This window comes from Aythya marila (genome assembly GCF_965140915.1).
Source record: "Aythya marila genome assembly, chromosome: 1".
NCBI lineage: Eukaryota > Metazoa > Chordata > Aves > Anseriformes > Anatidae > Aythya > Aythya marila.
Window position 1 is genome coordinate 31,924,708 of NC_139042.1, and position 20,324 is coordinate 31,945,031.

General features: G+C 43.3%; 1 protein-coding gene across 1 annotated transcript; it reads right to left on the reverse strand.

Annotated features, from left to right (window-relative positions):
• Positions 1-4,318: 4,318 nt before the first annotated feature.
• RGCC (regulator of cell cycle) lies at positions 4,319-18,441 on the reverse strand (the record flags this gene model as incomplete). Its single annotated transcript, XM_082751929.1, has 6 exons — positions 4,319-4,691; positions 6,235-6,297; positions 7,721-7,828; positions 17,144-17,335; positions 17,433-17,739; positions 18,355-18,441. The coding sequence occupies 6 exons, from the start codon at positions 18,439-18,441 to the stop codon at positions 4,684-4,686; spliced, it is 765 nt and encodes a 254-aa protein (XP_082608055.1). The 3' UTR covers positions 4,319-4,683.
• Between the last annotated feature and the right edge of the window lie 1,883 nt (positions 18,442-20,324).

Consider the following 20,324-nt stretch of genomic DNA (forward strand, 5'->3'; position numbering starts at 1 on the left):
GCCAAACCATATCCCAGGTACATGCACGTCTTGGTTTATCCTGCAGCATCTCACGGGGGCTTTGCTCCTACACCACAGCCCCAGGATTTGTCCACCGTGGCTGTCCCGTGGTGCTGCACCTGCAGGTGTTCTCCTGCCCAGCACATCCAAGAGGACAGGTGCCCCAGGTAGGTCATGAAGCAAGCCATCGTGCTCCTTTTGGGGTGATACACCTCAATCAGTAAGTGCCTAAGTCCTGACCCCATTTCACATACCAGCAAAATTTATTTTTCAGAAACACCGAGACTGCACGCACACCAGAAGACCCATTTGTGGGTTTTTGAGACAAGGGTGAGGTTCTTTATTATGATCTGAAATTAATGATAAACAGAACTGGAGGAAGTCACTCTGTATTGCAGCCACATGCTACGGAGAAGGTAACATTCACTTTAAGCTTAATCATGAATTAATGTCAACCCACTTCAAGCATCCCCAGGCTGCCCCGAGGAGCCAGCAAGCTCTGCATGCCGTTGGAAAACAGAGGAGCTTGATCAGTTTAAGGGAAAGCGATCAATACTTTAGTTCCCAAAACAGCAATGTAAGAGCAAACCCAACTGAAGCACTAAAAGCCCTTTGCACCAAGTGGCCTGCTTTAATCCCAACAGCACTTAACTGATAACTCAGAATCTGTAAGAAAAAGGCCTTGACAAGATCTGGTTTACAACTCTAAGCCAGTGAGAGATAGCAGCCAGGATCCTCTTACATTAATGCAAAGTTATTTAGACAGCCAGAACTGCTGGCCAAGCTGCAATGAAGTCAGTAACGTAGAAAGGCTGTAAAAGTAACACAGAAAACAGGAGTTCTCCCCACTGAGGATATAGAGTTTGGGCTGTTAGCTTGCAGAGCTGGACTGGGTTCAGGAGTTGCTGCTGTCACATTGGCTGTAAGATTTTCATTTCGCTTCCAAACTCAGCAAGCCGTGAGGTTGGGAGTTTCTCTCCAACAGCCCGGCAGCTGTGATGCCTCGCACATTCACGCACCTTCTCGCACAAGACAGGCTCCAGTGAGGAATGAACAACTCCCGGACAATGGGCTTAAATAAAGCTGAATCTGTGAAGAGGGGTTCTCAGTCCCTCTGACCCTTCATCTAGGGCAACCCTGCTGAAAATCAGTCCTACACCCAGTGTGTGCTCCACCACTGATAATCTGCTTAGTAGGTGAGGAGAAGGCAGTGGTTGAGCCCTTCCCCTACAAGCAAGCCCTGTGAGGCAGAGCCTGCTTTTCCTTCTACACAGCCACTGCCAACAGGGCTGTTCTCCTCCCTCACAAGAACTCACCTGGCTGTGGGTGCATCAATGGTTAAAGACCATTGCGGGGGGGGAAAAATCCCTCCTTTGGCTCTTCTCTCCCCCCATTAAGGGCTCAGGAAAAGGAGCACCAAGCTTAATGAGTTACCAGGTATCAGCTGAGCCTGGGTGACTGCACCTGGGACACAATGGCAAACTCAAGATAAGGCACATTAGCTCAAGCCTGAGTGATGGGGGGTTAAACTAATCCATTTAACCTTGAATTTGCAGCAGGTAAAGAGCATACGTGCAAATAGTTGCTGCAGCTCACCTTACACATGTTAAGCTCTGCCAAGGTGCCTGCCCTCAGCTCCGTTTCAGGAGGAGTGGTGTTGGCAGGACAGGGCTTGGAGTCTTTTCCTGAGTCCAGATTGAGAATCGCAGCTCAAGAAGGTCAAAACAAGGATTAAAGTCAGGCTAGCCCACGTAGGCAGGATGGCCTCCAGCAATACTCACTGGGGACTGAGCATCACAAGAACTTCTCAGCAGTGCATTTTTCAGTGATGTACGTAATTAGATGATCAACTTCAATCATAAGTTTACTCCAATCTACATTACTGCCGTCTTTTTGACACAAAGGCATTCAAAACAGAGCATAATAAACTGCAGGGAACTCAAATCAACAGCTTGGCAGAAGACATTCCCAGATTTCGTAGCTGGTGACCTCTACAGCTGCTGTACAAGTGAGCGGGAGTCTCTCTACCTGTGTATGCATAAATAAGATTAGAAAAACAAGCAGATGGTGATTTAATCCTCAGCTCCATCCCCAGATGACTTCATGTTACACAAGATGAAGAACATAACTTGCTTTAAACCTCTGCTTACACAGGAAACATCTTCAAAATTGAGTGTCTACATCTACAAGGATAAAATAGTGCTGTTCCGAAGTGCTGTGCTAGCTCAGTAATATCACTTTATAAAAGGTGAAACATCCAACTTCCAATACTGACTACAGTCAGGCATTGAGCTGCATCAAGCAACAACTGAATATGCACAGGGAAAGCTGAGCATTCGTGCCCCAATACCTCAAACAATACAATTTGAAGAATGAAAAAAAAAACAGTTGTCATCTCTCCACACACCCCACAGTCATTTGAGCTGGCCTCCTCTGAAACACAGGGCTGACCTACATGCGCTTACTTTGGGTATCCTGCCTCCAGAACAGTAGCATCCACAGCTCACAACCACTCCAGCTCTCACCCTACCAAACAATGTAAAAATGGAGAAAGAGAAACCTCAGCTCCTGCTCAAGTAGCTTTAAAAAACATGCCTTATGCTAATATTATTTCTGAAAAGCATGAGTTTGTCTCCTCTCTCCGGCATTGCCTTGTTTGAAGGCACAGTGCCTCTCCCTCTCCGGGTCTCAGGAAGCCCCACAGCAGCCCACAGAATCCCCCTCCCTGTCTTTGCACAGCAAAACATCCCTCTACATCTGGGACCAGCAAGAAGGGCCAGATTCCCCTCTCAGTTTCACAGAGGCAGCCAAAGGGAGGATTTGCTGCTCCATGTTTATAGTGCAGTAGCACTGTACGCCCACAGTGCTCTCATTTTGCCAGAGCAAGCCTATCTAGCTGCTCAGCGTGGTTTTCCTACCATGCAGGGGCTTCTGAGTAAGCCCCAGAGCATTCAGAAGCTCCTCACCATCTCAGAGCATCCCACATTTTACAGTTCTTCTAGAACAAGAAGCTCCACTGTTTTTTTTACTTATATCACCAGCTTTCTGTATTTATACTCTCAACCGCCATTTGAAGCTTCCTAGTCTTCAACAGAAACTAATTTCACTCCCTTTTTATTCCCAGGGAGGATTTATCACCTGAATCTGCTATAGGAAACACAAAGGAAGCTTCTCCTCTTCAGGAAGATACTACATCATCTTACATGGTCCTGCTGTCTGACAGAAGGAAAAGCACAACCAACCAACTTAAGCTTGCTTCAGACTGATTGGCATCCAGTTCAGAATTTCATTTGCTTATTTAGTGAAGAAAACTGGAAAACACATACAGCATTTAGCATAATCCAAGTTTGATTATTATTTGTTTTTGAAAACAAAGCAGAGATGAATCTGCTCGTGATGCTCCAGTTTTCAAATGTACAGCAGATTACGCTTTCTCCAGGCTGCAGAAGGTAAGTCCAAATCCATCCTCCCAGCTCCCTGAGCAATGGGCTGGCCACAGTGCCGTGAGTGCAGACATCCTTCTCCCAGACATCCTTCTCCAGGCACAGCCACACACAAAGATAACAGACCCAATAAGCACAATATTTGAATCACTTCTGTGACTGCTTGCTAACCTGCTTGGGTCAAAATAAGACCTGCAGCTTAAACAAGTCCAGCTCACTTTGCCTGAATGGATTAGAGGGCAATCGCATGAGCAGCTTAGACAGCAGAGCTGCACATAATGCCTGCAGCAGCTGGGGGAGAGCTCACAATGACATCTCCAGTGCTTAATGCATATGGAAAGAATCAGGTTCCTCACCAAAAAAATCCACAGCTTTACCTTCCGCTCTTCCAGCACATTGATGGCCAGACGGTCCTTTTAAAGGGATGAAGACTGTTTTGGACCCAAGGGTCTGGTTTCAAAGACATCCAGACATTTAAGTCTTTTCTTTATGCTACAGCATCTCCATAAGCTTTTGGGCCTGAATATCTAACCTCCCCCTTAGTACCTACTACTAAATGAAGTATGATTTTAAAGATAGCTTTTAGATGGGGTTTCAAAGAGTTGTTATTGTTCAAATCCGTACTAAGTGTTATTTCAGATTTGCCTTAATATAAAAGGTTGACTGATTTTATTTTCCAGACTGGGTTAATTTTACATAGTCCAAAACACTCTTAATCAATTTGAAGAGAACAACACGAAGTCCCATATGAAGACCACTTAAATACATTTCACCTAACAAGAAATACAGCCTCAGATATTTTAAAGCTTGATTTTGTTTTCAGTAAGAGCTTAATTTGTGCTCATATTTCATAGTTCACAGGAAAGTTTCAGACATCTGGATTCCAGTTTAGGGTTTATTTGTATACAAAAATATATTATAAATGAAAAAAAAAAGCATTTTAAGTCCTCAACTATATAAAATTACAAATATATTTTCATAAAAGCAACTTTAAATTAAAATTTAAGCTATATTTTAAAGCAAAATATAGCTGTAACACTTAAGTTACACAATTCCACCTGCTGCAAGGTGACAACACTGATGTTTGCCAGTTAAATACTTGTACGAGTTTACAAAGGTTATGTTCAGACGATGAGTATCTTGGGTAACAAATTTATCAGACGAGGGCAGCAGTTTTCAGCGACTGATGTCACTTATCCTTCAGATGACATTCATAGGCAAACAATGCCAGAGATTCATCTCACATACCTGGAAACACAAAACAAGAGCTGTAAAATTTGTATTAAATAAGATTGCTAGCTGCCTGACAGGCAGCAACTATGCCTTTTTTTTTTTTAAACATGAACTAAAAGGTTAACATACAACAATTTAAGGCAACAATTTTATGCTTCTAAAGGCATCTCCACAAAGGCCTGTGCAACCTCAAGCATCCAAGTACAATAATACTCAAAAATGTGACATTAAATAGCAGATGGAAATTAGACTTTTCGCAGAACTTCAGCATATGACGGTGTATCACTAAAACAAGTGTCACTATAAATGAGACTCTGCTGAGATAACCCAAAGGTTTGATTAGCTGGTAAAAATACCACAGCAGGTAGCAAAACCTGGCCTCGCTTTAGATGTGCCTTACAAGGGGACAATGAAACCAATACACTACAAGTAGCCCTTTAAGACTTGCTGCACCACTGCTCTGTGAGGTACAGCAGAGTAAGTACTTGCTGATTTGGGGATTTTTCTTTGTTCTATGTAAATCTTCAAACCCAAGTTTTACAGAAAAGCAATCAGTCAATTAAGTTCAAGTGGTAAGGACAGTTAGCTCACGCCTGCATCCAGGACAGAAGTCAGGAAACCAGAAATATCTTAATCCTGGTTTCACTTCTCTTATTCAAGATAAGAGTAAGAAGACAGGGGAGTAGGAAGCTCAGAAGGGCAGCTGTCTTGAGTTAAATCCAAGGCAGATGGCCACAGCTTCAAGAATTACAGGGAAGGGAAATTACCTAATGAATACAAGAAACTCAGTTCATAGGTTTTTGTTTGTTGTGTGTTATTTTTTTTAAACATACTTCTGTTTCAGTTTAGTCCTATGAAGTTTTGTTGTTTTGGCTTCTATAGTCGGTTCCACAAAACAAAAACATTTTCATGTCCCAGACAAATAGGGCAGGAAGTAGAAGAATAGGCAGAAATAGACAGAATATAGGATGCGGAATGTGTTGGGGATTTTGTTCCCCACCCCAAATCATAATGGAGAACCCAGTAGAATAACTGGAAAATATGATTTCCAGACAGTGACACAGGAAATGATTGCTAAATTCCATTCCTGGTAAAAACAAGATCAAACAGGAGCTTAATATTTCATCTAAGGCAATAAATGGGGATATCAACTTTTTCCACAAAGCAAGGTGTGATATAAGAAGCATTCCTCACCTACAGGTATTCCTCCAGTCACTTAGCCTTATAACTAAGACGCACAAACTCGTATCTTAGCATTTTTAAGGACTTAAAGCAGTGTCTGACAAGAAGATATGAACTGCAGCTGCCTTAGATAGGGACAGAAGTACAAGGGAGTGCAGCCTTTGTCACATGAGCTAAACTGCATGCCTTGAACATTTAGGCAGAGACCAGAGCTCAGTCTATTTTACCTTCTTAACCACAATGATGCAAACCAGCAAACTAAAACACTGCAACATTATATAAAACTATTTCTAGTCTTTCCCCCACCCACCAATACATTGGCTTTCGTCATGCAGCAACAGCAACAAGCAAGAAGTAGTCTTCAAAATCTACTTACTTGCTAGTGTCCTGTCAAGATCAGCAATGAATTCTTCCAGTTCCTTTGTGTCTCCAAGCTTTGCTGCAAATTAGGAAGAGACAGCCAGTGTTAGAGAGATGACACTTGTCTGACCAAAAATAAACAAGTGGAACCACACAACTCCCAAAATTGTTTTCACAGTATCAAACCTGCTCCAGATTATTTTCAGGTAAGTTCAACTGGGTTGCTGCAGTCCAGATACATTCTTAGAAAACAGGGGAGACAGCTAAACAGGGGTTTACTTTGCTTTTGCCAAATAGATATAAAATTTTAGCTTCCTTTAAAAGGAAAAAAGGAAGTGGGGAAAAAAGTTGCAGGTCAACTCAGCCATGTCTGCTACTGTAGGATTCTTCCATTCTTCCTTATTGTATATATTCAGATATTGCCTTCATGGCCCCAGCCAAACCCTACACAACTAGCTCCCAGCCCTGCCCAAATCTAAGCCTCTTAAGTCCCATCAGTATCAGTGGCTGAGGTGTTAGATCCTTTGATCTTGATCCACATTATAAATTTAAAGTTCAAACATGCACTTAAGTTCCCACTCTTGAGAATGCCACTGGCTCCATCCAATCTAGTTTTATGTCAAGCGGCTTCCGTATTTCACTTCTGGGGTCTATTCCAAGCTGGTTCTACCTATTTCTATCTTCTCATCAGGAAGATCTTGACCCTTAGTGCAACTCTTGGCAAAGCATTAACTCAATAGTACCAGTTTAACTGAGACATTTTTTAACCCCCTGCTTCTTATTAACTATGACTCATTTCTCCCTGGTATCATGGTAATCAGTAAGAGAACATTTTATTTGTGACTGGTCAACACATGAAACACATGAAAGTGAAAAACGCTTGAGCATGCATGAGAACACCAGTTAGAACAGCACCGTTTAGTGCATGCATGTTTGTTACATTTATTGGTATTTCTAGTCCAGGCTTAATCTAAGTTACCTGTATGAAAAGCATTCTGGTGAGTTAGATCAGCTGCAAGACAAACTGTTCTTAAACGCTACAGCTACAAAGGAGGAAGGAATTACTAGTACTTGGGTTGAATCAGCAGTGCAGTGTCTACATGGATCTGAATAATCATTTTAACTTGAAAGGTTTCTGAAGTCACACACTGCACCCCTCCATTCCAGCTAAGTATTTCTCTACCTAGCTGGAACATTTAGACTTCAGTTAATTCTGAAGTGAATATTCTTTGAATAGTGCCACAGATTCTGATCAACCAGAAAAACTAACTTTCATTAGCTTTCAAGACCAGAAGAGTTGCTGGATAACATGTGAAGAAGTGTGGATGAACTGATGATCAAAAGCAGAATAATACTTGCACCCATGGTGTGCTTAACCATAATCCTTACTTTTGTGGTCATTCAAAACCAAGAGTCCATGCATTTGTGCAAATGCTTGCCCAAAGGAAGAACCCCATATAAGCTGAGAATTCAGAAGTGTCAACAATTAGTATTAAGCTTACCTTTACATGGAGTTACTGATGGAGATGGTAAACTTGGAGTAGACGCAGTTGGAGAGTTAAGCTTTTCATCACTGAGGCTGAGACTGTTCCTGTAGAGTGAGTCTGCACCTGTTAAAAAGCAACAATGCAAGTTAAAAACATCACCTTCTTACATTTTGCAATAGAATTAAAGAGAGAAATGGGATGTTTCTGGATACATGCTCCAGAGTCTGTAAAACTCAAGTCTACAGACTTGAATGCCAGAGAGATGAATCAATTATGTATTGTTTGAAAGTTGTGGCTCCCACACCTACTGTTAAACAGCTCATAGTCCCAGGCCCAATTTCACCTCCTAGAACAAACCGTCAGCTTTCCCTGCAATCAGCATCAGCTGGGAAATATTACAGGAACTGCAGTTATCCCACATCCACCAAGTTAAACACAGTATGGCCTGTAGGATTTACAATATCTTCAGAGATTTCAGTTACTTGAAGCTTTCGAAAGCTATTTAAAAACCTAAATTAAGAGCTCTATGACAAGAAGAGTCCTTCAGAAGTACTGTTACATAAAGCATAATTACACAGCTTCCCATTGCTGTGGCAATGACACACAGCAAAAGCAGTGCCCAGCTCAGAACAGAAACGCCTTCCTGCTCGACTCCTGAGTTCATGAAGCAGCAAATCTATACACAAGATGCCTGCAATCTTATTTTAGCTGGTCTTTTAAATGAAGCTTTACATGCCATGGAAAGCAATGGGAAAGGTTCCAATATCATTCCGATGTTCCTGGATTTTAGGGCAGTCCTAAAGCTTCACAAATACCAATTGCTATCTTCCCTCTTGATGCGTGCAGCTCACGCAAAGTATTAGTCGTGTTTTCACTGGAAGGAGGAATTGCCATTGTGTTAGAGACCAGAACTGGTAGTTACTGCAGTTTTGAGCTGAAAATTGATCTGAAAATTGTAGCTCTACCAAAAGAAGAAATCATTGTGATGTGACTGTGGCAGTGGTCTCTATTTGGCACATTTCCTAGCATATAAATTTATGTCGTTATACAGGGGGATGATTGCCACTGAAGCAAGTGATTTGCCTACCTGCAGCACTTGTCGCATTTGTCTTTAGAGTCCTGGCCAAGAGGCGGTTACACTGCACCACCAGGGCCATCCAAGTGAGAATTGTCACATTTTTTGGACATCTGTCCCATTTGCTATGCCAGGAGATGACTGCCCTGGTTAAATGAAGATAGCCATGCTGAGTTAGCAAGATGCAGCAGGACCAGAGCTCTCCTTGCCAGGGTCTGCGAGAAGCTTCACCCTGCAGGATTTCCCTCTTTCATGTACGCTGACCCATCACAGTACCAGACCTTGAACAGTGCCCTCTGCAATCAGCTCAGCTCCTGCTTCATTAAATGCCCATGCTACCCACGTGCAAACTGAGCAGTGAGGTGACATTGATGCCTGGGAACTCTGCTTGGCCAGATCAGCTGTTGGCTGGTATTTCTTGCTCAGAACAAGCAGGGTGCTTCTTCACACTGGGTTTTCATTGTGAAATATCTTCACTCTTAAGTGTTTGTTGGCCTCTCTAAGCCTGTGCAGATCAAACCCAACCTACTCAGAAATTTCAGACAGATTTGGGGAATACAAAGCAGAACTACAAGAAGGTTTTGAAAACAGGAATTTAAAGAAATATCGTCTAGAAGCAGCTCCTAAAAAGATCAAAACCTAACAAATCTAAGGGGGGAGAGGAGAGCCAACACTGCTCTGCAACATTATCTGACCAGCACCATACAATGAACACAAATCTTAGCACATTAGTGGTCTTCAAGTAATAGTTAAAGGTATGACAAATTTCTTCCTGAACTCAGCTCATGGAGCAGCTTTCAACTAAAACCACATCTTTGTAGCCAAGATGCAAACCCCAGTGAACAAGGGACTGAGAACGGAAAGTTTTAACTGATCAGGACAAAACCCCTACCATTATGAAAAAGCCAAATAACACCTCACATAAACAGGGCAGAAGCCAAGAGAACACCACACTGAAAGAACAGACAGAAGTTGAAACATATGTCTGAGGTAGCACAGTTGGGAAAAGCAGAACATGAGCTTTCAAGTAATTTAGTACTTTAAAGGCTTTAGGGTTACATGAATTAATAAGAAATAATGCAGAGAACACTGGCTAGAAGGCTGAGTATGCTTTTAATGTGCAGTCTGTGCTGCTAGCATCCAGACACCAGATGTAGTGATCCTGGGAATCTATATCACAAACCTCATGCACCCCATCCAAAGCTCCAGTTGCTCTTACATATAGCTGGAATAAAGCATTCGTTTTGTGAACACTTGAAGGCAACTCACCTTACAGAAGGTTAATCAGCCACTTAAAGTTGCATCAGGGGAGGTTTAGGTTGGATATTAGGAAGAACTTCTTTACTGAGAGGGTTGAGAGGCATTGGAATGGGCTGCCCAGGGAAGTGGTGGAGTCACCAACCCTGGAGGTCCTTAAAAGATGTTTAGATGTGGAGCTCAGTGACATGGTTTAGTGGAGGACTGGTTAGTGTTAGGTCAGAGGTTGGACTCAGTGATCTTGAGGTCTCTTCCAACCTAGACAATTCTGTGATACAAATCTTATTCACATCCATTCACACGCCTGAATTAGCGGTCACCCTTGATTCTTTTTGTAGCTTTCTCCACAGCCCTTCTACTTGAAAGTACTGACCACCCACTTCACAACAACACATCAAACCAGGAAATATTATTTCATGCTTGTTTCCACAAACCTGGGAAATATTTTCTCTTTGCCTTGTCATAAAGAAGACAGAAGCATTGCTTTAAATACTTAAGTGTCTTCCTTCCAGTGCTGGAAAAATTACAAGAGATGAAAGGTTTTTACAAGACAGAGCTACCTTTTGATGGGTTTTAATATTATCTGTTGTTTCAATAAAAAAAAAAAATCCCTATCTCTCTCAAAAAAATAAAGATTTTAGGTACTGACTCTAGCTTACACTTGCCAACAAGCAACAGAAATTTCGGTGATGGGAGGAATAAAGCCCCGCTATCAGGTTTATTATAAAAACCTGGAAGCAATGCGCTGTTAAAGAGTTCTTACAGTATTCACTGCACAAAAATACCAAGTCTGGCAAGCGTGGCTCCAGGGCAGAAAGCTCTGGGAAAAGGACATTTCAGTCCTTGCTCTCTACCAGCTGCCACAGCCAAGACTTGTTCATTTGCCTTCAAAAAAAAAAAAAGGGGCTTTGGAAGATTTCCACTGCCATGCAGATACAACCTCCCCTGCAACCTAATAGCTGGAGGCTGATGCCAAGGATCTCTTGCTGCTGTCCTTCCTCATCCAGCCCCTGCTCTCCCACTGCGATGCGGGTTTCTTGCAGTCATTGCTTTTTCTCCTGGGGTTTTGCATTTTGGTTCTCATGCCTGTGTGCACATAAAAAAAAGCCAAAGGGGGCAGTTTCTAAGAAAAACCAGTGCTATAACATTGTCTCTTTAAGAGAAGACCTTAAATTCTGATAGCTAAGCTACTGAGCTGATTTACACGAGTTCAACTAAGCCAAGAGCTGCAAAATTATGGGTTTGAAATAAATACGGGTGTGTTTTACTTTGGCAGTGTAATCTATAGTTAGTATTGCCCTTTGCTGTTCCAATATATAGATAAACCACAAAAAAAAACCACACTGCAATACCATGGGAACATGCTATATTTACAGAAAGTGAACAATTGAAAGGTTCTGGACAGTAATTAACTGAAGGAGGAAAACCTCAAACTTTTCATTTTAAAACAGACAACGGAAAAGTTCAGCTGTCTGACCTAATGTTATGTTCTTTCTAGTACCATAGATCAGGATACAGTTTTAAGAAACACCAAGTCAGTAAGATTTTTGCTGTAATTTTCACTAAGGAGAGTTTAAGAAAAACTCTCTTCAAGTTTTCAGAGGAGTTTTACAATTCCACTTAAGTTTTCACAGATCGTGAGTTCACTGTGTACTGATAGTCAGCATTTAATGAACAGAGGGCACGACTCAGTGCCAGGCAGAACAGAGGCTACTTGCTAAGAAAATAAAAATAAGGTCTGGCATTTCTAATACCACTGGCTGGAGTGAGGAACATGCATTGCGAAACGAGCTCTGTGGTCAATATGCTGCAGCCCTCAAGGATTGGGTTTATTTTGATCACAATCACACTCACGTTTCACAGCATTGTTCACTGTCTTTTGCCTAGCCATCTGTTCCAATGGTGACCCAAAAAAATCTCACACTTGTTATTTACATGTCTAGGCTTAATGATTTAAAAGATTTCAAGTCACATGTTTACAAGTTATGAGGAAGCAATCTAGGAAGACAAATTCAGATGTGCAAGTACAGCCTCATTATACAGAGAACTTGCCACCCCACACACCCATCATGCTTACTACTTATGAGGCAGTAGAGCAACAAGCATGCTGGAGAGGCAAAAATGAAAAAATGAAAATCTTACCAAAAAGCACACTTCTTATTACATTGAAGAAGCTTACATACCTGAGACCCCTGGGTTTTCTTCTCCTTAAATGTCTTAGTAATTTAATAAAACAGTATTTTTCAGGTGAATTAATAAAAAGTTCTCACAAAATGAAGTCTTTTTTTTTTTTCCCTTTATAAATATTGTATCACATTCACCACAGAGACAGGCCATTAGAAATCTGCACAGGCAATCCAACTCCTAGAAATGTTCTCCTCTTGATCGTGCAAGATTGGGACTGGTCACCACAACCAAAGGCTCGTCTACTCTGCTTCCTGTTTCTCACAGCAGATGCCTACAAGAGTTTGAGTGGAGCAGGTGCAAACAGATAATTTAAAGCAACTCCACCAGGTTCTAACGATGCACAAATCAACACATTTTCTAAGTGAGCAGTAACTTCTTAGCATAAAATAGTCCCTTGAGGATGTACCCCATCCCATGTATTTATCTAGTTATTTTGAGCATGTAAGCTTTTAACATCCACGATACCTTAAGGCATATAGTTTATAGTTTAACTACACACCATGCAAAGAAAGAGCTCTTATATGAAGCGTGCTGCTTTGATTTTTTTTTTTTTTTCCACACTGGGCGAGGTAGCAGCCACTTTCCTACTGTCACTCATGGTGTTCTAGAAGACAAGCTTGTCCCCACCCAAGCCGAGTCATCTCTAGGCTGACACTTCAGTCTAGTGAGTCATTTGGAAACTATTTCATCTCTTTAGTCATTTCTGATGTCTTTGTATTACAAGATGTAGAGAAGGTACTGGCTTTTGAGGGTGAGTGCTGCAGTCTTAACAGTGGCTGATGCTTCTGCTCTAGATAGCAAAGGCGTTGTTCCAGCTCACAGTTGTAGATGTCCTCATGGTCATTTGAGGAGTTTAAAGGCCAGGAGGTGTTTGTCAGAAAGCATTTGCATTCTCCTACAAGTGACTAAGAAGATGTGCTGCAGGCTTTAGCAGCGAAAGGAAAGAATTGATGCATTTTATTTTGTGATGCTTTTTAATAGGCAGACTGGAAACTGAACCTGTTTCAGAAAGAAGATGCATCTGTAGCTAAAGATCAAACCATTTCAGAGAGTACAACACCAAATTATGGTTTAGCCTCTAGGTATTATTATAACTTTGGTGCAAGAAATGCTAGAGTGCTTCCCTTCTCAGCCTCTCATCAAGTCTCACTTTTGGTTCATTATCCCAAGCCTAAACTTGAGTGTCCTGACACTGCCGTGTTTTGTTAAGCAAAATGAGTTGAGTAGACATGCAGTAAAAATCAAACCATGTGGCTGAGAGTTGTCCAAACACTTCTTGAACTCCAGCAGCTTGGTGCTGTGACCACTGCGCTAGGGAGCCTGTCCCATGCCTGACCACCCTCTCAGTGATAAACCTTCTAATATGCAGCCTGACCTCCCCTGAAGCAGCTCCATGCCATTCCCCTGAGTCCTAGGCTTATTCCAACACACAAGTAGCAAATTCTCTGTAAATTTGACAGTGTTGTTGCATTTACACAAGTGGATTTTTGACAAGACAGCACTCTCTAACACAAATCCTATTTTACCACAACCAACACAGGCAGTAAATAGCAAAAGGTGTCCTTTAGCTCAGAAGTTTCAGCATAATCAACAACCCAAAGCATGAAGCTGTTACACTTTGATTCAGTTGAATACATCAAGATGAAACAGAATTGGTATTCACTCAAGAATGAGCATTGGACTAAATCCCCAATTGCCTCATGATTTCCAGCACTGACCCCATCAGCTGTTGTGGTTAATGTAACACTCGTGGGCCAAGCACTAAGCTCATCGTGAACATCTGCACATGCTAACACTTATTACTGTAAGATCTAGAGTCTGTTGTGTTACGTACGATACTTAACCACAGCCAAGGCAGACCTCATCCAGAGATCATTCAGTCAAGTAACAGTGCTTGGCTCTCCCACATCTCATCCTATCAAGTCCATTTTCCAACGTAGCCTTCAATTTTTCTTTCCTGTCCTTAAGATGCTGAAATACGTAATGTAAGAGTTTCAGTTAGTATTTTTGGTGCCAGCTTCCTCAAGAAGAACATAAGGTTCTAACAAAAAGAACAAAAGCTGCATAGTATTTGCAAACTTAGCTGTAATAATAAAGACCTTTTATAAATACTTCTGTTTAAATCAAATAGACATCCTCACAGCGTAAGCCTCAGGAAATGCTTTCCTTACCCTACTATCAAATGGTCATAATTCTGTTTTATATCAGCCACTAGCTTCTAGGAAAGTTAAATTTCAGATTGATTCAGATGCCCTGAAATAGAGAGTTTAAACATTACCTCCCCTTACAGTCCCACCCTAGAATCAAAGGTATCACCACAGGAGTGGCAGAAAGATACGTGGAGTGGTTGAATGTTAGGCATACATCAGTTAAGATGATTAGACTACTCTAACAACAAGGTATAGTACTAAAATATGACAACCTGAACTGTTCTGTAAATACATTACAAAGTATACTTGGAATACTTTACAGTGTCAGATAACAGAGTTCTGCAAAGATCGAAAGAGCCTCCATGAACAAGATCATAACTCAAACTACCTACAGAGAATACTGTTGGCACTTCTGTGTTGTTGCAGATTTATGTTGCAATAGCTTGCTCTTTCAGCCCAGTTTTTCCCTTGATCCTGTAGTGAAGTTTAACTCAAGTGTTACCACGGGAATAGTGAGGTCAGCTATTCAGCACTACTTGCCCTAAAGGATAGAGACCAAAGGAAAGGTGACCCGAAGGAAAAAAAACTTGAGTTTGAACAGAAAGATAAATAGAAAACTCCCTACACCTATTCTTAAAATGGACATAGGGAGTGTAGCCGGATTACATCAGCCACTGGAGCCTGTTTTATAAAAGGAGCTCTTCATAAGTCTGCATTCCCTCTCCAATCCTACTACAGCTCCAAAACAAGTTGTCTGCACAGAATGATGCCTTTAGGAAAAAAAGCGTCTTACTGGGCCTTTTCCGAGAAAAGAAAAAAACTGGCTTTTTTGTTTTGTTTTTTTCCCCCTTAAACGTATCCTCATATGCTGGAGGCAGCTGGACCCCAACAGGTCTTAGTGCACCTCCTGGCACAGTGTATGCCAGCACCGAGAAGTCAGTGCCTTCCAGTTTGTCCAGAGCCACCCTCCACATCACACATCAGTAAGGGAGGAACCCCAGTACAGGTTGTCACTGGGATGCTTGACTTGTTCCTAACTCAGGACCCCTGATGGCTCTGCACCAAGTCCTCAACCCCTGTCTATCAGGCTACCCCATTAATGTTATTCTGTCTAAATCAATTAAGCTTTATGACACCATTTTCCAGACCTTCCTGAAGATCTTGTCTGCCAATTTGCATGAGTATGTGGTCTCTCATGAGGTCTTCTGCCCTGTCAGATGAACACCTTCCCTAAAATGCCCTTCCTTCCAATCCTAACAGCAGTTTTAAGCACTGTTCAAGATGCAAGTTTACAGAACCACAGCAGATATGCCAAGCAACTACAAGCACCCTTCTTGCATGGATAGAGCTTAAGTTCTTGATACTGTTTTGTTTTCTTTCTTCACTTTCCCAACACTGGATAATTGCTATTGATTTATGTGCCTCTTATTTTCCATAAGAGTATACAAGAGGATAAGAAATTATAACACTGAAAGACTGCACAAGAAATTGTAATACTAGGGCTGTACTATTGCTGTTAATAACAGACCTGAATTTACAGAACTGCTCCCATACTCCAGTTTGATTCAGTGAATGCGGACCTCAGCTTATACACCCTCAGCCATATAAAAGGATGGTGTTTGACCTAGATCAGGCATACATTCCTAAGTCTCCCTCAGCAGGAGAGAAGAATACTTACTTGCAAGAAACAATTCACCCACTCCATTATGAAGCAGCAATGTATTAACATCCTGATCCACACATCTCCACTGACTACAAACAAAATCCAAAGACATGGCTAGGCAAGGAATCCAAGTTTGGGGGAGTCAAAAAACTGCCTGTGACTGAAGTGAAATCAATCCTACCCCTTGATGAAATAAACAGCTCTGATAAGTTTGAGAAGCTGTGCTGTCACAGCTTAACTGCTAGGAAGTCAAAGATGCACACTGAAAAGATGCACAGCAGAAAGGAACAATTTTATTGCAAGTAACTGACAAATAAAGAAAGTCTGATGAAGATAAGCATGAATAAAACAGTTTAGGAAGTAAAAAAAGTGGGGATAGCTTGTTTTTAAACAGAACTTACCTCTGACAAAGCAGCACTTGATTCTATCACTGCCAAGGAGCACAGGGAAGATATTCTCTCCCTGACTAGTGAATTTGAGAGGGGTAAGACTTCTAGTTTGCTAGAATAAGCACTTAGCTCCCACTGTAGATTTTCTTGCTCAGAGGTCACCAGTTGATACCCTCTTCCCACCTTTCCTGTTCCAAGCTCTCTGCATGCTGTTTGTGCATGCCAAGTATGCTCAGATGCGAGTTGCCTGAGACTATCACCTCCAGAAGAGCGAGAACAGCTCTGCTCATCAAGCCAGAAGCCTGGATTTGTTTCAGTCTCTTCTGGAAAGCGTACTTCAGTTCCTGCTCATCCCACTGATGTTCAGGCTACTAAGATGCAACTGAACAGCCCCATTGGTTCCTATTTTATTTAGTAACACCTTTTTTTATCTTGTAAGGCTATAAGATACCTCAATGTTTTACCAGCTGGCAGCTTAACCTCCCTTCACACCAAGTTTTCCAGCCTTATTTCCTCTAGAACCACTTTTTTCCTTTACCTGAAATGCAACAAACAGATCCCTGCGACACTGGGGGAGGCAACCCCGGGCTCACCAACACCCTGCGCTTCTCCCCTAAAACAAGCCACAAGAGATAAACCCCCGTGCCCCCCAGAAGAGGGGATGCCCGGGCAGGGTCAGGCAGCCACCCTCGGGGTCTCCCCGTCCCCGTCACTCACTCTCCGAGTCGCTGAGGTCGCTGGTGCTGGCGCTGCTCCGCCGCTTCATGCGCTCCAGGTGCTCGCCGTAATGAAAGCGGCGCCGGCCGGCGGGGCAGGCGAAATCCTCCAGCACCGCCTCGAACTCGCCCAGCGCCTCCGCCAAGTCGCCCTCCTCCTCCTCCGGCAGCTCCGCGGGGCGACGGCCGGAGCCTGAAGGAAGGGAGAAAGAAAGAAAGAAGCGGGTGAAGGAGCCGCCGAGCACCCCCGCGCCGCGAGGGTAGACCTGGCGGCCCTCCCGCCACCCTACCGTGGCTCGCCGGGCGCTGCGCCTGAGGCGACTTCATGGCGGCCGCCCCGCCGCTGCCGGCCCGGCCCCGCCGCCGCCGCCTCTTATGGCCGCCGGGGCTGGGGGCTGAGGGGGCGGGAGGGAGGCGGCGGCCACCGGCCGGCCCTGCCCGCTGAGGGGGCGAGGCGGGCGCTGCAGGTGCGCGGCTCCTCGGCTCGGTGTGGAGGTGCTCCTCGGAGCCTGCTCTGTCACCCTCACAGCGAAGAAGTGTCCCCTCATACTGAGCTGGAACCTCCCGTGCTTCACTTTGTGCCCGTTGCTTCTCATCCTGTCACTGCGCACAAGTGAAAGGAGACCGGCACCATCCTCTCGATACCCTCCCCGCAGATGTTTATACACATTGATGAGGTCTCCCCTCAGCCTCCTCATTTCCAGGCTAAACGGGCCAGGTTCTTTCAGCCTATGCTCATATGACAGGTGCTCCAGTCCTCTCATCATCTCGCTTGCCCTCCTCTGAACTCGCTCCAGTAGTTCATGTAGCACGGACATCACGATTTCAGAAGGTCTTTATCACCCCTCTACAAGCAACCCAGGGTGCCTGGTCTGAGTTTGGGGTTTCAGGAAAGCTTTACAGTCCAAACAGATTTCACTGCTGCCACAAATGGCAAGTGTTGCCCCTCTTCCCCTTGTCACCACCCCAACTGCTTGACCAGCCCTGGCTGATTCAGTTTGCTAATCTAAACTATTTCAGATTGAGGAGGGGGAGATGCCTGCACTGTCTCTCTGCTGGGCTGCCGATGGAGAACACAACGGGCATCAGAGTCAGCTGCAAAGAGAGGAGGGAACCTCACAAATAAAATCAAGTCTGGATCATCCTCACCCAGCCGACAACCTGGTCCCAGGGCTGCTAGCCCCCTGCCAAGCAGGATGAAGAGGCAGCAACCTGTGTTTTGCTTGATTTACACTTGCTGTGCAGCATGCTGCAAGCCCATGGCTTCGCTTCAGCCACCATCAGGAGCCCGTTCCTCATCGCTGCACTTCGCGCCTGCCGCCCCGCGCTGTGCTGGCATCTGTCTGTGCTGTCCCGTGGTCATTTCTCAGCTAGAGCAATTAGTGAGCTGTGAACGCGGCCACAGGGCAGCTGGGCCAGTACGTCAAAGAGGGTGATCTGAGGACAGGAGCAGATGGTGGGGGAGATGCAGGGAGCTGCTCAAACACGTGGAGTTGCAGCCCGATCTGCACCGGCCAGGGTGTTCTCCAGTGAAGAGGTTTCCTTAATCATAGGAGAAAAAAATTAGCACTTGTCCTGAAGTCAGGTCAACATGATGTTTATACATACCATAGCTACCAAATGTTGATTTTGCGCTGCCTCTCGTTCCTTTTAAACAAAGCTGGCTGAGCAGCTAAACTATCAGTTCTGTGAAATAGTCATTGGGCAAGGCTCTGTCACATTTAGTTACAACCAGTAATACTGAGAACAGACATCAGGTGCTATTCCACACATATGTGTCAGGAGCTACGATTATATTTGCGTGTTGATGAGAATATCTACAATTAAAATAGAAGAGTTGAGGAGAGGGAAGAAAAATTCTCTCTGAATCTTCTTTAATGTTTAGTAGTAATGACATTTTCAGACATGTTGTCATTGCTTCTGCAAGACATAAAATAAAAAGAACAATATTCTAGACAATAAATCATCAGTACTTAGCAGAATTGTTCACCTCTCCTTACCAGCTGATATGGAAGCATTTATTTATTTTTGCTGTGGATCAAAAGGAGTGCTCATGGTGAAGTTCAATTGATATTTATTCTGTGGTTTCCTCCATTCTTGTGGTCTTCCTCTGTTTTTCTTTCTGCTAATAAAAGTGGTGACGAACAATCCTTTTTGAAGACCGTAGTGACATAGAGGGAAAGCAAGGTTAAAAAGTAGAGAACAAGAAGTTATAAGGGCATGATGCCAAGAGCAAAAGAGGGATTCAAGATAATAGACACAAGGGAGAAAGAAGAGCTGTTGGGTTGGACTAGGTAGAACTCGCAGCTCCAAAATACAAGGACCTGGTCCCATAGCTGATGTCAATTCTCTCTTTTCCAAGAACCTACCCATATTATTGTTCAGCCCTTATGCTGATCTAATTCAACACATTAGAACGTAAGAAAGAAATCCATCAAGAAAGTGATTATTTTTTTTACTGGACTGAGTTGAATTGTCTCAGCTGAGTCAGGTGAGCTCCAGAGTTGGTAACAGCACAGAGGGCATGGGGATGAGGGTTGAAGAGAGAACTGCTTTCCTGTAGAGATACAAGAGTTTATCCCTGGACTTCTATTTAAATGACTGCTTTACGGTCAGAATTACTGTTTTCATCATAATTGCTAGGCATGCTGAAGAAATGGTTCCCTAAAATTCCCATCTTTATAGTCATATGTTTGGAAATCTTCTTTCCTTAAACCCTGAACTTTAAAATTGTTGGTCATATTTGCCACTCCATAGACAAGTGTTGTGTCATTGCTTCTGCTAAATATTTACGTTTCATCCTGCAGCTCCTTCTTTCTCCTCACCAATTTGTGATTCCACTGAATGCAGCTGAGACTCGGTGGATTTTAAACTTCCACGTGAGCCATTAGCTTATACACGAGGAAATAAAGACTGATTTTTGTGCCTTTCGGTTCTATTGCAGACCATACATCCATGCATTGCCATAAGTATTCTCCAAGGGCCCCAGCACGCTCCAGCTGAATTAGAGGCATTTTTGCTACCGATGCCAAGAGGAGCAGCCAACATCTAGCAAAAGGAAAAAGTCACTTTTAAGTGCAGTGCCCTGAAACAGTGCAGATGGACACGTCTGTCCGCTCTGGTTTATTGGTAGAAACAGAGCTTGTAATGTAAACCTCAGCTACTGGATCCCTCCCTCCTTC